Here is a 21,525-nt window from a genome sequence, read left to right as displayed (position 1 = left end):
GAAGTCATGTAGCTGAAGGGCATGCTGAAAAATATTGTTTGATATTTTAAAGAAATGCGTTCGAAGGGCGCGCCGAAAAATTTTAAACTTACAAGTTATATATATGTCTGATATATTAAAGTTTTCCACTGAGGCGGGGCACTGAAAAATGTCTTATTGTACTTGGGCCTCAGCCCAAGTACATTTGTTTTCATTCCGTGGGAAAAAACTCTGTAAGGTATATCCATTTCTGGCTGAGACCAGGGAGGGCAAAATATCTTGGCTTCATCTTTCTTGGCATAATAAATGGCGTAATGATGTTAACTGAATGGAAGTGCTGCGGTCAGCCAGTCTTGAATAAGTGAGATGATATTAATGCTTCTCTATCTGAGTTTTTGCCACAAAATCTTCTGAATATAATCAAAATGTGCATCGAAATGCAACAATTAATGCACCCTCCGTTTCCTAGCGATGGCACGACCCTTGCTACACCCACTGGACGAGCCAAAGTGGGAGGGGTAATTTCAGTTTGGTCGAACAAGAGGGCTCGAGACCAGAATTTAACATTTAAACTTGAAACATGTTTAATCGCTGACAAGATGTGGACTAGTGTTAATCAAAGTAAAATTGTGAAAAGGAGAGGTTTTTATATCCCGGACATGATGAAAAACATTACGACTGGAAACTGTACCCCCAGTTGAGAATAGTATGCCCACAGCGATGGAGAACACTTATCCTTGAGCTGAGAAAACCAGACCATCATTTCGAAATAGAGCTGCAGATTCGAGAAGCTCGTTCAAAATAGCTAGGTACACCCCATAAAGGGGTGGTTTCGAGTTTTGAGGGCAAATTTCGCCTCCTTCATTTAGAAATCGTACGTTTGTTTTTTCAGGAGAACACACCATTTGACACAAAATTTGCATGTAAAGGGGTCGCCAGTAAGCACGTGGTCAAATCTGACATAAGAAACAATATGAAATGTTGGGTAAAGCCAGTCCAAATAAACTGATTTGAACTTTTGTGTTTTGTAATTTATACCACTGCAGTAACATTACCTTTTTTGACAACATCACACAATGTAATACGTTTTGAAACTGAATACTCCGACGTATTCTGTGTCTCCTTTGCTAAAAAATACGGTATGCCGATTACCATGTAAGGAGATGTGACGTCAAGACAGATTTGTAGTGCGTTTGGTCCTGGATGGTGCACGAAGTTTTGTCAAGGTAGCTTGTGTATTTATTTCCTAAATGGGAGAATTAGGGTCGATCTAAACGAAGGCCGAAGAATGTTATGATACTCTAAGCAAGCTGAACTCTAACGCGAATGGTTGGATAATTTGGATCTCGTCTCATTAAGATTATTTGGCGGTCAGTATTGAATTTCAACTGCGTCACAAGTTTGCGAAATGAGTATTCCGTCGAACGGTCAACGAACGATATTTTAGAAATCTGGAGACATGGCACATCGCATTTTTATTTTAGTATTTTATATTTTACAAAAGATTTAAGAAGCAATGATTTTGTCGAAAATTCTGAAAAAAATATAGGAAGATTTGATCGCGAACACATTTTCACTTGGGGTCAACTAGCCCTGCGTACGATGCTGTGTGTTCCGCTACAGCTAATCGCCCCGCTCACCACAGCCCTGCAAAGACCCGTACGTACGTAGGGTCGGTGACTTCAAATCCATTTTGGGACTTGACGTAAAAAGCCAAATATACTGCCAAAATTCAGCGTTCTTTGGGCCCAAGTCGTATCCCAGCCTACCTCAGCTACTCGATCGCTTCCATAAATGACAGTCTTTTATTCACTTCTCGTAAATAACCGTCGATGTCGGCAACTCTCTCGCTAGGGACCGTGGTTAGCTGTAGCACATAGCATCGTACGCAGGGCTAGGGGTCAACATGGGGTCGCAGCCATGTTGCCTCAAAACTTATTTCTGTCTGCACTCAAAACTCAAAAATGTCGGATATGAACCTAAAAATCGATGTAATTTTGTCAAACTTCGGCAAAATTTCACCCTATAGACAAAATTTCATCTAGGTAAGGTAAATTTACTGAAATTTGATCGACAAATAATCCTGAGCTTGAACGTGACAGCTCGCCTTCTCCGGGAAGTCAAGCATGCAGCTGCCTTGCTGCGAATCGAGCCCTGCCACTCCTTGACGTGTTCTGCTGGGAGTGGGGCCTACCACTCCAGTGACCAAGCTACCCGAGTGGCAGAGGCTACGGATTCGCAGCAACTAGCTGCCCATACACAATTGCCCATATGGCCAGGTTTATGAGATTGTTTTCAAGCGACGGCGACAGACCGTACGGGGATCTGGATATGAACCTACCGCCGGTGTAGCTGTAATAACTGTTGCGTTGTTTTTAGTGCCCACGGACGAAGTCCTGGGTTTGGTCATGTCAGTCCGTCCGTCCTTCCGTCCGTTCACGCAGATATCTCAGACATGCCCTGGTCAATTTCTTTCAAACTTTGCACAAGACTAGTACCCAACCCCATACAGATGCACGTCGATTTGTTTCACAATGCGATCGAATTTGGCCGTGTTAGAGGACTTTTTAGTTTAAACCTCCATAGACTCCCATGTATAAGGCAGTTCTCCATAGATTCCCATGTATAAGGCCAAGAAAAATAAAAATTTAGTTTCTCATCGTATTCATATTGCCTAAAGGATGCAGTGACACAGTTTTTTGTCCCCACGGATAAAGTCCAGGGGGCTTATAGATTGGGTCATATCCGTCCGTGAGTCCATCAGTGAGTCCATCGGTTCATGCAGATATCTCAGACATTTTGACAAAATATCATGTGACCTTGGTGACCTTTGACCTCAAATATACATTATTGTCCATAACTCAGTAACCACAAGTGCTAAACCTTTCATATTTGGTATGATGGGACACCTTATGACGCCACATATTGTACCTCATTAATTATGCACATATCTAATTTTGAGCGAGCCAATAGAGCTAGAGGTCTGATTTTTGGTATATAGGAATAACTTAGCAATACAATTATTTTGACAAAATGTCACGTGACCTCAATGACCTTTGACCTCAAATATATATATTTGTCCACAACTCAGTAACCACAAGTGCTACACCCTTCATATTTGGTATGATGGGACACCTTATGACACCACATATTGTACCTCATTAATTATGCGCATATCTTATTCTGAGCAAGCCAATAGAGCTGGATGTCCGATTTTTGGTATATAGGGATAACTATAGGGTAGAAATTTTTTGACAAAATGTCATGTGACCTCGATGACCTTTTACCTTAAATATACGTTTATGCCAATGAATAAGTGACCACAAGTGCTATGTTCTTTATATTTAGTAGGATGGGAGACCTTATGCCAACACACGCTTCACCTCATTAATTATGCACATATCTAATTCTGGGCAAGCGAATAGAGCTAGAAGTCTGATTTTTGGCATATAGGGATTAATTAGCAATACAATGTTTTTTTTCAAAATGTCACGTGACCTTGCACTTGGCAAAATGCTTGATATACAACAATATATATACACAAATACTGATTCTGTACATGTGTTAAATACATTAAGTATACAGTACGTATGCTAATAAAATGCAAAACTACAGTGTACACTTAGTGTGCAAAGATCTGCATTACGTATACTCATGATCTTCATAGAAATACGATACGCATATCAACGTATTGGAATGTTCCATATACAAAAATATATACGCTGCACATGCAATTAGTATTGTGTTCCATATACGTCAATATACATAAATATGCTAAACGCATATCAAGCATTTTGTCCAGTGTTGATGACCTTTGACCTTGATTATACATATATATGCATAACTCAGTAACCACAAGTTCTATACCCTTCAATTTTGAAAAGATATTAGACCCTAATATGTCACATCTTGTACCTCATTTATTATGCACATATGTATTTCTTGGCTGGCAATACAGCTAGAGGTCTGATCTTTTTTCCCGATTTAGAACCAGAACTTAGACATGCCTGATGTTTCAAATTGGGAACAACAACACAGACCTACGTGCCCATAGATCTCAACATGTACACTTCAGTGATACTTCTTAATGACCACATTTCCCTGCCCCATCAAGACTAACTCCTATTACAAGTGGGGACTATGTCATTGTCAGTGAATCGTTTTACAACAGCTTGCATGCATGCATGCAATCACTTCAGAATCTGCGTCTGGATACACCAAATTAGTCGGCCATTTTCTTGACAGTATATTAATCGGTAATCCTGCAGTGTTAAACAAAGCAAGTCTACCAATTGTAAAAATGCAGTGTCTGTTGTGGTGACATTTTGCTAATTGTAATAAAAATAACTTAAAAGCCAATTATGTTGTGTTTTTCAGTTCCTCTCATTGTTCATATAGAATGGCAAATTAACCATGACAATTTCCATTCAAACAACTATTCAACTTGTATAGATAATGAATATTTTGCAGTTACCTCTCAGGGCCCTCTAACTGGCTCTAATAAAATCCTGTAATGTTGAGTTTGCTTCCCAATGCCAGAACAATTCACTTAGGGACGCACCATTAGACTTTGTGAGGGGGTGGTCACGATCGGATTCTGAAATCTCCACCAAAATAGTTAAACAAACACCATGTTATTTGTGCACATACTAATATTTATTAGACATCTACCATCGAGAACAAAAGAAATTTGCTGTAATTTGAATATTTAAGGAGTTTAAGCAGTTTTCCACTATAAATAAAGAACCCCTGCCTCAAACTCCACAAAAGTTGCTAGACATATTTTGCCGTTGTCATGCCATTGCTTCGTTTAATAACCAGTTAATCAAATGCCTAATTGACAGGAGGAAATTCAAGACCATATTTGAATAGTAGTATATATTGTCCTCAAAATTACTCTATCACGGCCCAAGTACTCATTGCCTTCAGCAATACTGCCTTGTTATTATTAAAGTTATGCGCCCGAAAAGCGCGCTGAAAAATGCAACTGAATGATGAAATTTGTGGCTGGCACAATGCATTTTTCGCAAGTATGAGCCATGTCGAAATTAAAAAACACACTGACCCCCTTATTGGGCATTTCAAAAACATGGTGACCCCCTACCACCAAAGTCAAAAACAGGGTGACCCCCCATGAATCCACCGCCCCCCCCCCCGGCCGAAGAAACTGACCAGTTCCTAATTCAGAAATATTCTAGATCATCCTTATCAGAAGACTTACAAGATATCTCCTTCTTCGTCAACTCGAGAAATTCGTATAGCTCCCACTTCAAAGTGTGTCCCTTCCCCCTCAGGGGCGAAAGTATAATAAGCACCGTTCTCTGTTTGGTCATAGTCAGTAACAATTTCCTTGATCAATGTCCAACCATCTCCATTGTCTTCTCGGTAGCCCAGTAAATTGATGTCAACGTTTGTAGCACCTTTCAATAGTGCAGGGTCCCACGTAATTTTGACCTCGTCCGATGAATGCCAAATATCAGGGTTCAGTCGTATCACTTTTGGCGACGTTCTTTCTATATTCACTGAAAAAATTGTGAGACCTTGTTACAGATTTGGATTTAAGTGCTTATTCTCTGGAACATTCTCAAATTTTAGTGATTTTTGTTTCATAAATAAATACTTATTTAATGTAAGGACAAATTAGTTATGCAAAACACCTGGATAACAACAAACCAAAGAGACAATTTAGAATTTGTGTAACCTTTTCACATGACCTAACTAGGGAATACAGTTGACAACATGCATTTTATTGCTCGGAATTCTTTAACTTTTGTGACCATATGTCGGTATAACAAAGTCTTAATTCTTCACAGCGCAAGAATTAAATGGCATCTTGGAAGCTATCTGATGGCCTCCGCAGTTACTTCAGAACGCAAGACACCTTCTGGCAATTGTCCATTGTGTCTCATGAAACCATGTAAACATGCGCGTGCAGAGGTACTGGCAGAATGCATCGCATATCCAATGCCTGGAAACCGACAATGTTAATGAAGCTATTCGCTATCGACCCAACATGCCTCTAGTTTTATGGCAACGTTTTTGTAGCAAATTAATTCAAGATACTTCTATATTGGATTGTTCAAAATCAAAGAAATTGTGAGGATGATTTGTTCTTGGCAACTGCAGCACCTTTAAATGGAATTTAGAACACACCAGTGATTTCGTCCCTATAATGTCTGCCACTGAAATACTGAAAGAAAACCATCATCTGTTTTATAAGTTGTGACTAATAACACACTTTAGGTAACCGTCGAAGCATTTCACCTGGCATTTGTAACCTCCACAAATGTAATAATCTCCACAAATGTAATATCAACCACAATTGTAATAAAATGCACCCATAAATGTAATATCGCCCATAAATGTAATAAAAACACCAACCACAAATGTAATAAATGGTAACCATAAATGTAATAAAAAATCACCCATAAATGTAATACTTGTCAACCATAAATGTAATAAATCTATTTTCTCGTTGCAATTGAGGAATTAGCCCTTAAATATTGATCTATGTAATAAGGAAAGCAACTCCACACATTTTTCATTTCTTAATTGTTTGCGTTTAGTGTGTTTTGAAAGTGTATTTTACGTTTTCCCTGTTTTGTGTACAGAACTGACTGGCCATGGCGAGACACAGCTGTAATCTGAATGTCAGGCAGTCTCTACTCCAGAGTGGGGAAGACTGTATAACACTACGATCCTTTAACGCCGTTTTTTTTCGAAAATTGCCGTACTTTCTTAATCAATCTCTTCAAATTCGTCTTCAGTGGATAAATTGTGTGGAATAATCGATATATTGTCTGTATTCCTATGTTGTCCCACTTCAAGTTTGTTCGTTCACTAGGGATGCCAGGATGTCTAATTTTGTTCTACTGTGTTCAAGGTAGTGTTCGTATTGTTTTTTACTAGATTGAAATATATGTTCTCGTCAACATGTTTTGTGTCATAAGTTTCTGTTATAAGGTTTTATATTTCTCTGTTATTTGTTCTGAGTCATCTGTCGTAAACTTTGTGTGGTATCACTGGTTGACGAGTTATTTTGACGCTTCCTTATTATGTAATTATCAGTGTCTAGAACTGCTGGTCCACTTCCATTATCTAACGGTTTGATCAGTACCTCGCCGTTTTCTGATAGCGTTCTCAAAATATTCTATTCTGTGTTTCGGAAAGGAAACCTAGTTTCAGGAAAGTATGCAATAACATTACACTAGTCTTATTAAAGTTATTATTTACTCAGGGCATTGATAAACAAATGATCACATATGCAAGTTCAAGTTTATTACATTTATGGTTGAGTTTTATTACATTTATGGTTAATTTGTTTATTACATTTGTGGTTGCGGGTTGTTACATTAATGGTTGACAATTTTATTACATTTGTGGTTGATTTTATTACAATTGTGGTTGATATTACATTTGTGGAGATTATTACATTTGTGGAGGTTACACTGGTTACTATGAAATGCTTGGAAATTTATATTTCCAGCACAGAAATGATCGCCATAGAAACATATGACATGATATGTAAACGGATATCAATTTTGCTTCTTGTGACCCAGGAAATTAAAATTATGCAATTTCCAAAGCTGCAATTAAACATGTTCCAATGGTATTTAGAAAACATTTTCAGGCCCTAAATGGTTGCCATGGAAACATGGGGCATGGAAGTTGACATCAATGATTTTGCTTTAATGCAGAGATGCCCCTTTTTTGAAGCGATCTAGCGTGATTTTGAATGCGATTTGACAAAAACTTACATTTTCAGCTCAGTAAATGATTGAAATGGAAACAAGTGGTAGAAGTGGAAACAAATTTGTTCTTTCTTGCAAAAATACCCTATCGTGAAATTTTTAAAGCAATCCAAGGTACTTTGAATGGGAATTAGGAAAGACTGGTGCTTAAATTTTCCAACCAAAAATTTAGTGCAACATTTTACCATTTCTTATTAATTTTGCTGTACGTTTTTGATAATTTTGCAACAAATTGACATCACATTAAATGGCTACATTTTAATCAAAGTTTTTGCAAAAATCTGAAAAAAATTGACTTGAGTACATTTATAAAGGCAATAAAAATTTACTTTGGCGCTCAAGGGTTAAATGAAGCGTACCCCTTTATTGTGAATTTTTTTAAGTAATCCAAAGTATTTTCGATTGGATTGGGCAAAAAACTAAGTACTTTCAACCCAAAAACTATTGCCATGGAAACATAGGTTTCAAAACGCATATCGTTTTTGTCAGTTTTGACCCAAAGTACCCCTACACTGAAATTTTCTTGAAAGTGGCCTATTATTATTCAGATTATGATTATTATAGAATTCTTAATTTCGTCTCGGTGCGGTGTACATGACTGAACAATGATAAATTAACTGGCGAATATAACAGCAATAAAAGTATATATAAAATGTCAACAAAATGATACCGTCGATAAATATGCAATTTTATTCACAACAAATCTTGGAGAAGAAATAAAATAATACGATCTCAAAAACAAACCATTATCGATAAAAGGCATATGATAATACTAATTAAAAAGATGATTTTTTTTCAAAACCACATTTGAATTATTTAATATTTTTTGCAGAGTTTATATTTTATGGCGAGACTTACTTGCCAAAAGTCTTATAATAAGTTTAGCCTTGGTTTGACTATTCTTGATTCTAAGCGGACTATAGATTTATTGCTTGAACATGTGACAAGTTCATCAGGTACATAGGCGCAATATTTGCGACTACTGATAATTTTGTATATTGTCATGGCAAAGACAGGAAGCACACGCTCACTTGGAAACTGCAGACAAGATTCGCCCACCGGATGTTGTAAGTGAAAACGACCCTACTCACACTGGCCACGTGCTACGGTAAGAAAAAAACTCAAGTCCGTGTATTTCGTTCTATGTTTTAGCCTCCGTCGGAGAACTATGCATGCCTGCATGTATGTTAATAATTTATCAACTTGAAGGAAGAATGCACCTCGGGGAAGTTTCGAAACGTATACAACCTTCATACAGTATCTATTGAGATGAATGGTCAGGCGCCAAAATGTTGTTCATTATTTTAAAAAATTGTTACTTGTAGGCAGTATCGACAAGACCGACCGTACAAAGCAATGTGTTAGGTAAATTAACATTCTAATCGATAAAGAATCGTCAGCATTACATGTTCATATCCAAACAATGCTAATATGCATGAATGCTAATCGACCTCGCATCTTGCACCCAGAGAGGCCAACTTAATGTATAGAAACTAGAATTTCGACTTTTCCGCAGCAAAGGTGATTAATTTTTAGGATTGGAAATCTAATATAATCTTTTCAACCAGTATATAGCTACTATTTGCGAGGTAAATCATGCGGCATTTCAATTTCAATATCTAACTCAAGACGTCACACAAAAACTACTCACCTACTGTGAAAACCCCTTGAAAACCATATGTGGCGCCGTCATCGACGGAAACGTATATAGGAATTCGTCCAATTTCATAGAAAACAGGAGTAACGCACAATGCTTGTAATGACGAAGTAACAGGACCAGTTGATGTCACATCTCCAAACTTACAGTAGATTTCACCCGATCGGAAGCAAGGTCCGCCAATCTGGATTTCGTCTCCTCCTAGCATTGACCCGATGGCAGGGTAGACGATCAGGGAACCTGAATAAACGACAAGTTTATATGCATAGTTGAAGTACATAGAAAACTTACAGAAACATCGAAATAGATTGAAAATCAGTTTTGCGTGAAAACCAATCATAAAAATGAGATGTCACTTTGCAAGCTACAACTGGTTTTAACTTAATGCAGTTATTTACAATTGTATCGAGATAAGTAACTCGGTTTTATAGTGTCAAAACATGCAAATTCCCTGACTTTGCCATTCGTTGCTTTAGCTATAGAGTAATGTACGCCTGTAATGTTAATTTTCCTCTCTTTCCGTTATTTTTGTTTGGCTTGTTTTCTTTCAAACTTGTAGAGATATTTCAGGGCTGGTGAATTTCCCTTGTCTCCATGCAGCATTATTCTAACAGTATTTGGTTCACTGAGCTTACAGAGTAACATGACAGCCATATTATCGTTCAATTATTTGTATATTTATTTATTTATTCCATATTGATTATACGTATTTAATTTTTGAAGTGACAATTTCTACATTATCACATTTGTTTGAAGAAAAAAGAAATACAATCCAAGCCTCAGGCGGGTATCGGGTAAAAAACACGACAAACTGTATGCAGCGCTAGTCGCTAGGCGGGTGCTATGTGATAAGCGTGAAAGCTTGTTTCCCTATTAGTTTTAGTGTGAAAAAAGGAGATGACGGAAAAAAATTCTGCGCAATTTTAGCACAAAACCGAAGATCAGACCAAAACATCGAACTATCGTCGAGGAGAAGAAATTCAGCACCAGGAACCAAACATCGTTGAAACGAAAGATACATATTAACATGCATACTCGGCTATCGCAGTGGAGGCAGACAAGAAAAGGGGCAAAGCTGATTTAGCGTAGCGAAAGCCAAATGTTCTAATACAGCATTCCAAACGTTTGCAATACTATTTAGTTGCAAATATCTAAATTCTTTTAGTCATTCAACTTTTTCATGACGCCGATGTTTTCTTTTAGAACCACTCTCTTCCTCCGTCTTCTATGCTACATAGGTGAGGGGTCCGGTTTAGCGCCCGTGAAAGGTTTTTTTACCACCTTTGGTGTAAAATCTAGCCCAATCAGAAAGACGCATTGGTTTAAATGACATGCATGCATTGTAGTTTAAAATCTACGGTCATTATTTAACATACGAAAAACGAGAATGAATAAAACTGTAGAGAAAAAGCTCATAAAGATCACGAAGACATTACTCAACACAAATGACGTTTCAATTAAATAAAGAAAAAACATATTCGCCGCGACCTAAAAAATTGAGGTGCCATATCATTAAAAGTTCATTATACTAAATATTTGTTTTGAAGAACGTTGCTTTTGATTTGCTAGCGCTTCTGGCGTACAGATAGAAAGAAACCCTATATATGTTAAGATTTAATCCAGCAGAGTACCAGTGTATCACATGTCATGCAATGCACAATGCGTGTTATGAATCGTGTGATCGGTGACCCTACAAGCTCTTACCTGTTGAATCACAAGGTTCCGCTTCTGTGACATCATCCGTATCCACTCTGAATGCATATCTTCCAGGCACATTTTTGTTTGTAGTGTGTTCGATGTCCACAACAGAGCTGTTCTGAGATCCGGGCACTGAATAAGAGACTTTGCCATCGCCTGCGTTGAAGCCAACCTGTAAAATACGCACAAGTCGAAACTAATCCTCGGGCTTTATTCGTCTCTATTTCTTGTAATTGGTCGAGAGACGATGGAGTGTCCTCCTGAGCGATGGTAACAAATCCATGTCTATAGCCTAATTCATAACTTGTAAATTTTCAGAAATTGAAACGGTTATGCTTTAAACACGGGAATCATAAAATTGCAAAAGAACTGTCAGTCGCTAACCTGTGCCGGCACACCACCTAGACCCGTTGTCAGGTCTCCTCCACTTGACGCTCCTGTGGTCCATACAATGTCGCCATAATTAAATATTGCGAATGAATGACGTCCATTCGTTATCAAAACAGCTTGGAAGGTATTTGCCTACAAATAAGAAAGAAAAATAAATATACAGTGATCCATATTTGATCCGATATGTGCACAGCCGGGGTACCATGGAGAAAGAGTTTGACAGCTTTGTTCCACACATACACAACATGGTATCACAAGTTATACAAGTTATATTCCTGAAAAATTCTATAAAGTAAGGTTTGCCTTGCCCTATAGTTTAATGTATTCCAAAAAGAATCATTGCTTCGAGGTCAAACAACAAAAGTATATCATCAATATAATACCTAAATATATAAATAAATAATAAATAAATGAATAAATAAATAAATAAATAAACAAATAAATAAATAAATAAATAAAAAATATATAAATAAATAATAAATAAATGAATAAGAATATAATGAAACCTGCAGAAAATCAAAATTTCTATCAACTCAGAGATATGCTTTAAACAAACCTTGATAAAAACTAGGCTAAATATGTTGCATTTGTTTATTTTTAAAAGTCACATTATCTATATATCTGTTCCCAAACAGAGGTATCCCCTCATTGCCTGCCCTTCTAATAACCTTTTTCTTTGTTATTTCACTTCCCCCACCATGACATCGGTATCTATTCTGCATGGAAACGCCTGTTTAACATTTTAACTTACCAAAGATGGCTGAAAGCTTCCGAAAAACGTAACGTGATCCCAAGTCGCAACGAAAGTCCACAATGCTTCGAAATTAGCTTCCTTGGTAAAATAACCTCGTATATGTTGCGTTGCCCTGTTCAAATCATCGTGTATCGGCTCATGAATTTCCCGCCAAAACACATTACCACCTTGTCCTGTGTCTACGTCTGCCCAGAACGGTGCAATCAAACGCCAGTCGTCACCAAGTGGAAAAGACAATGGTGTGTATGCCACCACTTCTTTGAGAAATGATATAACACCGTTTGTATTTACCTGAAGAAAAAGAGATCCCACTAAAATAATCATATATATATATATATATATATATATATATATATATATATATATACACAAATGTACTACAAAAATGCATTTTACCATAAATGCAAACGAAAGTATTGTACATACAAGAAAATATGTACACCAATGTATGGAAAGGTGATAGAGAATTGTTCCTCTTAGTTTTCAGGTCAAGCCGGCTGAAGCTCCGAGCGAGTTTTTTTAATGGACCATAGATAATTTATAACAATGCAAGCTAAGTAAGTATATGTTACTTGATGGGAACAAATACTGTTTATGATAAATGTATTCACGTTGTAATGAACGAGAAAACAGTTGCTGCTGAACCTTTTGACTCAAATTGATATTGTATAAGTAGCGTCAACCTTTGATGTGCTTTTTCAATGTTATTGTTCGAGATTTATAACTAGTTTTATTATCCACTTCCTTGACCAATTCAGCACAAAATTGTAAAGCCAAATAAAGTTTTATCTGCGTTATAGTTGACCTATTCAGAGGAATATTTGGTGAAAAGATTATCAGTACTATTTTGGTTAAAAATGGCCGCACACTTTTCAGCTGCAAAATCAACCTACACTACCCACTTTACTGACATGTTTATCGAAGGCTAAAGTATAATCAATTGAGAGACCTAAAAGTTTTTTTCTTAATTCACGTTCAAGGTTTTCGTTATTACAAACGATATTAATATTGATGTAATCGTCAGTTCAAGATTTTTTTCCGGGAGATTCCGGTTACCAATACCTTAGTCTTTTCTGAATTTATACAATTGTTATTCTTGCATTATCAGTTCGAACTGGATTTCATTTCATCGTTAAGCGTCCTTTTAAGTTCTCTCTATATGTCTATAAAGAACTACTCAATGTCGGGATCTAATTCACCAAATCTTCTCAATTTGCCTTGTTTCATGCCATCGGTCGTGAGACATGTTGAGCCATCGAGAAATGATACGTTGATCAGAAATCACGCCGTTTCAAACGTATCCAGATTGCCGGGATCATATCCGATTTGCATGTATCAGTTAAATTGATTCAACTCCAGCGCATTTCACACATCTATACCAAAAGTACGTCTTTATACGTAAAATTACCTTTCCGAAAGGAACCACAGGGGCTAGCTAGCATCACATTCATTTATTGATTGATTACTTATGATAAATAAATATTCTCTTTAAACATTTGTATTACACAAGCTTCAACTGTATCTGTGTGTAACTAATAGCTATCCCCCACTATATCGTAGTGGTATTTAAAAGAAAACAGTACAATATCTATATATGTGAAATGTTCACCATTGTCGCATCCATAAGTTATTAATAAGGATCAACAACGCAGAAGCTTATCGTCCTGAAAAAAACAGCTCATAAGGTAAAAGCCAATTGGACCACCTTACCCATAAAAAGTCGTGATCTTCATCAAAAAATGGAAATAGCGTTGACAGGAAGACTTGACCCGAACTCCCATCATCATTCAATTCGTTAATTGCGTCGCCAAACTCCGGTCCATAAGGATAAAGTACTTCTGAAAAGAAAATAGATTGAAGCAATTCTTTAATATTTTGCTTTTGTTTCAAATGACTAGACTCTTCGAGAGTTTAGAAGCGTAAGGAGCAGAAAAAAGGCCGTGGTATTTTCTCAGGTATTTCTGATTTCAAATCTTTCTATAGAATGATGGTGAAATTCACAGAGTATTGAATATGTCCATCTTACCGTGAATTGTGGAACAGGGATTATACTTCGAAACCGATGCATTCAATGATTGGCCGTATTCGTAGAAGGCTTTGCAATTGTTTCTTAGTCTTGTCTTCACATCTGAAAGGTTTTACAGCAGGGGCTTAATATGCACAGTGCAATTATCGAAAACCATGTTAATAACTTTGATACAATGTAAACAATAGTAAAATAGAGTTTCTTGTGATAATTTTATGACACTCGATAGTAACACTGCGAAGTAGAAATAAACCAAGAAAAGACAAAAGTGACGATTATTGTTTTTATTTAATTTGCAAAGTACATTTTTCATTTTTGGCCTCTTGTATTTAAACACGACAAGAGGATATATACGTGCGCGTCACTGTTCCTATAGTACATGTATAACTAGCCGACATTAAGGCATCTTGTAGTGAAGGATACAGACAAGCTGATTCAGTTTGGTTGTTGGGAGATTTGTACTTTAACTTTACATGCTGTAAGCAAGAAAATTTAGATTTTCAAGAAAAGTGTCCGAGCCATTTAGACACGATTGCAAAACGTGAGAGTAATGAGAAAGGACTTTTTCGACAGCTGTAGGAAACTCAGTCGTGAAAGAAGACTGCTCGGCTTGTATCTGAATCCAGCGCTGTACATTGGTGACATGGAGAAGAAAGTGGAGTTTTTCGATTGAATAAATATGCTTTCGTCACTCTTAGGTTTAACCTAATACCTTGGGTTCCATCCCGAAATTCTCCATTGTCTAAGTACTTTGCGCAAACTTGTGTCCATGTCACATCCTGGTCATTAATTAACTTTGGAATGGCACAGTCTGTGTCGTCTTCATGGCGGCTACACCCCAAACTATCGCCAACGACACTGTCGACTAATGCAGTTTGAATGCTTAAGTTGTATTGGTCAAATCGGAGATGAAGACTTCTTGCCATCTCGATGTGTTTTGGTAAGCTTGCATTCTGTAAGGATAAGGTCGAAATTAGGTCGTCATGAGAAACATTGGTGGTAGATTCTAACAAGTCTAGTGTACTGTAGGCAAAAAAGTAACAAAACCATGCATGAAAGCCTTTTTGCTCTTTCGTTTGCTACCTGTAGCTTTTATCATTAATGCACCTCTATAGGTTGTTGATATTTAACTTTGACAAAGGAGTTAGGAAGGTATCATAAAGTTAAATTCCCCTTGCCTCCATACTTTGAAACTAATAACACAGTACTGTCTGATCAAGAGATTCACGCCCGGAAATTATCGGCTTAATCTGCAGAATAAGGAAGTGCCTAACAAGTGAAAATTAGGTGAACGTAGGGCCAATCAACTATACCATGATTTCAGCGCCCTTGTCTGACCACATTGTCGTTTGGGCAAAGCCTAGCTTAGCTACGAGTTGGGAAATATTTACACAAACACTGACATAGTGATAGTGTGGAAAATTCGAGGGGGAGCAATCCCCCCCGCAAGAATGCAGGCTACGGCCCTGGCCTGATAAACGTGTTTTCTGTCACAAGAAAACGCGTAATATTTAAAGCCCCTGTAGCTGTAACTCTTGAAATTGTCAACCTGAAAAAAGCTTTCTATTTTCTCTGGTTTTCTTTAAATTCTACAGATTTAAAGTATATAGTCTTTTACCACTAAAAAGTGGACAAGTAAATTTAAATTTAAACCGTTATTTTGATTTCCCGCCAATTTTAAAAATTTGAAATATTACAAAGAAAACATAGCATATGGTGTTCCGGTGGAAAAAATTCAGCACTGTATGCATTATATTGGACTACTCTGTTGTTTCTGTGAAGATTCCAATGCATATATGCACTGCGTACTGTGTTTTTGCTTTATCTGCATGAGGGCGCCATTTTATGTTTGGGCAAACATTTATTATTTATCTTGCTCAAAATTGCACATGTAGTCCCAGTGGACAGTTTATTCTACCTGTATAAACACCCCTCAATGAGTACATTCCCATGAACTTGTTTTAGTTTGGAAGTAAAATCACAAAAAATAATGCTAAAAGATACAGCTATCGGGCCTTTAATGTTTGAATAAATGCCTTCATACAAGGGAGAAACTGGATGTTTCTGGGACTTATCAGCAGCAATAGGTCAGTGTTAAGTTAAAATGCACCTCGTGGATTCTCAAACTTTTACAATTCTTTTCTAATCTACCTCTTGTGGGGCTCATTTTTAAAGCTCTTGGAGTAAGAAATGGTTTCACCGTCTTAGTTTTTCGAAAATCGAAGATTTAATTTTTCCCATAGAGTTAACACAGGGATGGCGGCCATTTTGAATTTCAATTACCGGTAAATTTTAGGTAGCATGTCGTTCTAGTACCAAAATTTACACTATGACCCCTGAGACTTTTATTTTTGATTTGGTAAGAATATGGCTAAAAGTTTCATTTAGGAAAGTTCGAGAAAAAGGATAAGTCTTTCACTTTCGAGGCGCGTTCCTTTACCCGATTTAAACGATCTTTTGGATGAATTACAAAATGCCTTGTTTATTGAGTTATCATGTTTAATTCAATACTAGGCAACTTCGGTATAAAACATTAGAAAATTCCCACGGAAGATTGCTTTCTTATATTCAGATTCATTGCTAAAAACTAACTAAAAGCATTTTGTCAAGCGATCAGTTTAAAGCTTTGCTGGCTTTAAAACCTTGTTGTTATCGAGGAAAACAATAATAATAATAATAATAATAATAATAATAATAATAATAATAATAATAATAATAATAATAATAATAATAATAATAATTAAATAATTCATTTTTCCATTGCTATTTCCATCAATAAAATAAAAGATACAAAGATCACAAAAACACATTGATTATAAAAGCATTGTAAAATGCAGTGGTTAAAAGACACACTCGACAATACTACATGATGCTACAAATTTAAAGTACCAATAGACAAGAACAACAAATCGGCGACTTAGTCACAGTGCTTTCTGAAGAGGTATGTTTAAGAGATGTTTTAAGAAGCAACAGATGATGACAACCTTATTTCTTTTGGTAAGACGTTCAATAGAGTTGGAGCTGCATTCGTGGAAAGAATGATAGCCAAAGTGTTTCTGTTCCCAGTTCACTGGTTCCAAAACGGGTGCGAACGCTGAGCGTGTCAACCGTTTAGGAACATGTTATTAGGTCAGAAAGATAAGCAGGTACCCGATTGTGCAATATTTTATAAACAAAAAGAAGAATTTTGAAGTCAATTCTAGCAGAGACAGGCAGCCAGTGTAGCTCCCGCTTACAGGTGTGATGCGTTCATGTAGTATTGTACGTGTGACAAGACGAGCAGCAGAATTTTGAAGTAACTGGATGTGCTCATCGATACCGAACAGCAAACTATTGCAGTAATCGAGCCGCGATGTTACAAAAGCGTGCACAAATCTTTCAGTGTTTGTGTGATCTAATGTATTTCTAATTCGACCAATTCTATGGAGCAGACTGACATAATTTCCAAATGAGTATTCATATCGGCACCGCTATTTACAGACACATCAAGATCACGGACTGATTTGGACATTGTAACATCAATGGTCCCAACTCGAAGAGATGGAAGATCAACAGTTTTCTTGAACTTGAAAGTGAATTACTTCTGGTTTGGCATCATTCAAACCAAAACGATTGTCATCAAAGCAATGTTCGACCATGAATGAAGGGTCAGTAGCAGGCTCACATGTCAGATACAGCTGAGTATCACCGGCAAATATATAACATTAGACCAAGTGCATGTTCAATTATTATGTCCTCTAATGGTACTGCATACAGCGTGAAAAGTATCGGGCCCAGTCCACTTCCCTGAGGAACGCCACAATCAAGATCACTTGGTTCTGACAATACACCATCAATACATACAGTCTGAATTCTATCAGATCAATACGATTAAAACCAGGCAAGTGCATTCCCCTTAATGCCAAACCTGTGTTCTAAACGATCCAACAATACCTTGTGGTCGACAGTGTCAAACGCTGCGGTCAAATCAAGCAATGAGAGAATAACTTCTTTATGACTATCAAGTGCACGTAAAAAGTCATTTTGAACTCTGAATAAACCACTTTCAGTGCTATGATAATGTCTATAGGCCGATTGGTGTTTAGAATACAATAAAAACGGACTAAAATACACATCAAGTTCGGTTAAAATGACTCTCTCCATTATGCTGCTGAGCGACAATTTCTAACAGCCATGAGGGTTGAATTTTCTTTCTGCATGCTCAGCAGACGCGCTTAAAGCGTTTCCAGTCTGCTCGCAATCGCGCGACGTAGTGTACGACAGAGCATTTTCAAAAACGACGCTTTTGATTTTCTCAGAATAATTTGCCAACATAAGGGAGAGATCAGTTATTACGGCTGGGGTGGCCGGCAAAATCCTAGGGGGTTCACCTGAAATTTGAAAACTGCAAGGGGGGGGGGGGTCATGTATATGTCGAACAGCACAGAGGGGGTTCACTTAATTTTCATAATTGTCCGCCCCGTCCAAAAGCAGTTTCTGTGTTCAAAAATACTGTGGGAGATAAAAATGATTTGCTGCATGATTTCATTCTCTGAAGTTATTTAACTGTAAATCCGAATAAAATATCATTATCTGTCTCATGAAAATCTTGCCTTGGCAATCCAAGGCTTCTTTTTGTTTTTTGTTTTAAATTTATTGCCAGAAGGAAGGACAAGGGTACAAAGCAGGAACAACGAAAAAGAAAGTGAGAAAAACAAAATACAAAGAGAGATTTTCAAGAAGCATGAGGCTTATCTTCTTGTAAATTGAGCCCGCTGAGGGCAAGGAACAATGTTGCCTACATATTAAAGATATAGCAAGTTATGTAAGGGAAAGTATTTAACAGTTACCTGTAGACTACAATGAAAAGTGCAATAATACTTTCAGGTGAAATTCCAATATCATAATTGTTGTCCATGTCTTAACTGTAAAACACCATATTTGAATCAAATACATTTGTATAAATTGTCAAACAGTTGTAAAACTACAGATTTAGTTCGTTTAGTATAATAATTGTAAAAAAAAATATTCACAGTTTTCTCCTAGACTACCTGTATAGTGAATCAACATTTCGGTGAAATTCAAAATCAAATTTCTTCAACACACATCAATTTGTGGGCACCCTTGTCTAATCAAGTACTTTAAAATGAATTATCAACGTCTATAAATACAGAGATTTGCCACTTTTGTATTGGACAAAAATATTCATAGTTTTCTCATAGACTGCCATGTATACTGAATCTACATTTCGGTGAAATTCCAAATCAAATTTCTTGCACATACACATCAACTTGTAGCCACCCTAGTTTAATCAAGTAATTTAAAATAAATTATCAAAAGTCTATAAATACACAGATTTAGCTAGTTTTGTACAGGAGAAAAATATTCATAGTTTCCTTCTAGACTATTATAAAGCGATGTATTCGTTGCTTCGCTTCGCTAAAGTATGTGCGATGTGTGAAAGTGAGCATGCGTGAGTGAGCGCTTCATGAACTCTACAACGTGTGCAGCGGTCTCGGTCAGAAAAATGTAACAACTTAGCCGGCTATTGAACCACTCTTTTTTGAGAGGAGAGTGGGGATTTAGCCGAGCGGTTCTCTCTGTGGCCTCTCCGCTAGGCGACTGATGCCGTATGTTCTGGGTTCGAACCCGATTGAAAACTAGCCGTATGTATAGTTAATTCACATTTCGGCGCTCTGAAATTCCAAAATCAAATTTTTCACACATACAAGTCGTGACCACCCTATTCAAAGCAAGCACATTTATGCCAATTATCAAACATCTATAAATGCAAAGATATTACTAGTTTTGTATTGAAAAATCGTTTTCTCATAGACTACCATGTAGGCAGTATTAACATTCTCAATTAAATCCAATTAAATCCAAATATACAATTTTTGTACACACATTCACTTTTTAACTGCCACTGCAGCAAAGTACATTTACACGAATCACCAAACATATGTCATGTACAGATATATAGTGTTTCATGACCCTTCAAAAAAGCTTGCGCAAAAAATTGCGACCCACCTGTCATTTGTCCAACCCTTTCACAGGGGGGATTTTAAAATTATAGCGAGTCAGGGGGAGAGTGAACGTATTGTGAGTTTGTAAGAGGGCCATTTGAAAAATTGAGAATTTCTTTTCTATTCTATTGCCCCTTCCAGAGATGTTTGTGTGTGTAGCTTTACTCAAGCAAGTGGGGGGGGGGGTTCATGAAAGTTTTGTCATCTTAATAGGGGATCGTCAATTTTTTGGTGCAACGGGTAGGGGAGTTCATTTATTTTGACTGATGCATTGGAGGAATTTGCCGACCCACCTCTGGCGATAATAACTAAACGCTCCCTAACTAGTTCATGTCATTCTAACACTTACCATGAACAAAGTTTCGATTTCAGTATCCGTTAGATTGCGAACACCATTCAAGACATCGTCGTAATTGACTCCGGGTAGTGCGCCCTCAAATTCCGTCATTATCTTCTCATCGTTAGGATGAAGTAGAAACCCTATTCCAACAATAGTATTGGTGACATATGGGTCAGGATCTGTATCGTACGCCACATAATATATTCTTCATTCGCAATGATGTACTGGAAAATGTGATCGATGTCATCAGAGGTCAGAGCTGCAATTACAAACGATCTTATCAGAAAACTGAAAATATTTCGAGTTAGCCGGCAGTTTAGGCCAGAAAAGAGATTCGTTTCTGGTCACATTGCGTCATTTCAGAACCTGCGCGTCATGTCTTTTTTCGGGGAGGGGGTTACATACTCATCAGTAAAGCTATCCTTGATATATCCCTAATTGTATGTCCAAAAATGCTAAAAGGAAACGAAATTATTATGCAGCCAGTGATAAAAGACAATAACTGCTGCATTAATAGTGCCAAACCAGCATTGTTAGGAATAAAAAAGAAAGGGGAGACAGAAAAAAAAGAAAACCGCGTCGCCGCATCACTTTTGCTGAATGTCAAGGACAAGAAACGGATATTTTGCCTTATGTGTAACTGGCTTGGTAGGTGTGGCCGCAATACCACAGTGACTTCAGACCATATAAAGATTGAGAAGGCTAGAGATTTGGAGTCAATTAAGAATCTCGGAAGCCTATCGTGTACTAAGGTCTATTGAATATAATGAAAACAAGGCAGTATTGCTGAAGGCAATGAGTACTTGGGCCGTGATAGAGTAATTTTGAGGACAATATATACTAACTATTCAAATATGGTCTTGAATTTCCTCCTGTCAATTAGGCATTTGATTAACTGGTTATTAAACGAAGCAATGGCATGACA

At 37.1% G+C, this 21,525-nt stretch overlaps 1 protein-coding gene across 1 annotated transcript in view; it reads right to left on the bottom strand.

Moving 5' to 3' along the window:
- Positions 1 to 20,859, bottom strand: part of LOC139131819 (protein mesh-like) — a 37,435-nt gene extending 16,576 nt beyond the window's left edge. Inside the window, exons 1-9 of the mRNA XM_070698102.1 lie at positions 20,610 to 20,859; positions 14,968 to 15,208; positions 14,256 to 14,357; positions 13,940 to 14,067; positions 12,227 to 12,520; positions 11,470 to 11,607; positions 11,092 to 11,257; positions 9,382 to 9,627; positions 5,201 to 5,501 (exon numbers count right to left, since the gene is read on the bottom strand). Coding sequence (XP_070554203.1) covers positions 5,201 to 5,501; positions 9,382 to 9,627; positions 11,092 to 11,257; positions 11,470 to 11,607; positions 12,227 to 12,520; positions 13,940 to 14,067; positions 14,256 to 14,357; positions 14,968 to 15,208; positions 20,610 to 20,708 — 1,715 coding nt within the window. The 5' untranslated portion in view covers positions 20,709 to 20,859. The remainder of the gene's footprint in view (positions 1 to 5,200; positions 5,502 to 9,381; positions 9,628 to 11,091; positions 11,258 to 11,469; positions 11,608 to 12,226; positions 12,521 to 13,939; positions 14,068 to 14,255; positions 14,358 to 14,967; positions 15,209 to 20,609) is intronic.
- Positions 20,860 to 21,525: the final 666 nt, after the last annotated feature.

This window comes from Ptychodera flava, chromosome 4 (assembly GCF_041260155.1).
Source record: "Ptychodera flava strain L36383 chromosome 4, AS_Pfla_20210202, whole genome shotgun sequence".
In the NCBI taxonomy this organism is placed as follows: domain Eukaryota; kingdom Metazoa; phylum Hemichordata; class Enteropneusta; family Ptychoderidae; genus Ptychodera; species Ptychodera flava.
The sequence above is the reverse complement of the archived record's forward strand: the minus strand, read 5'-3'. Positions and strand labels throughout refer to the sequence as shown.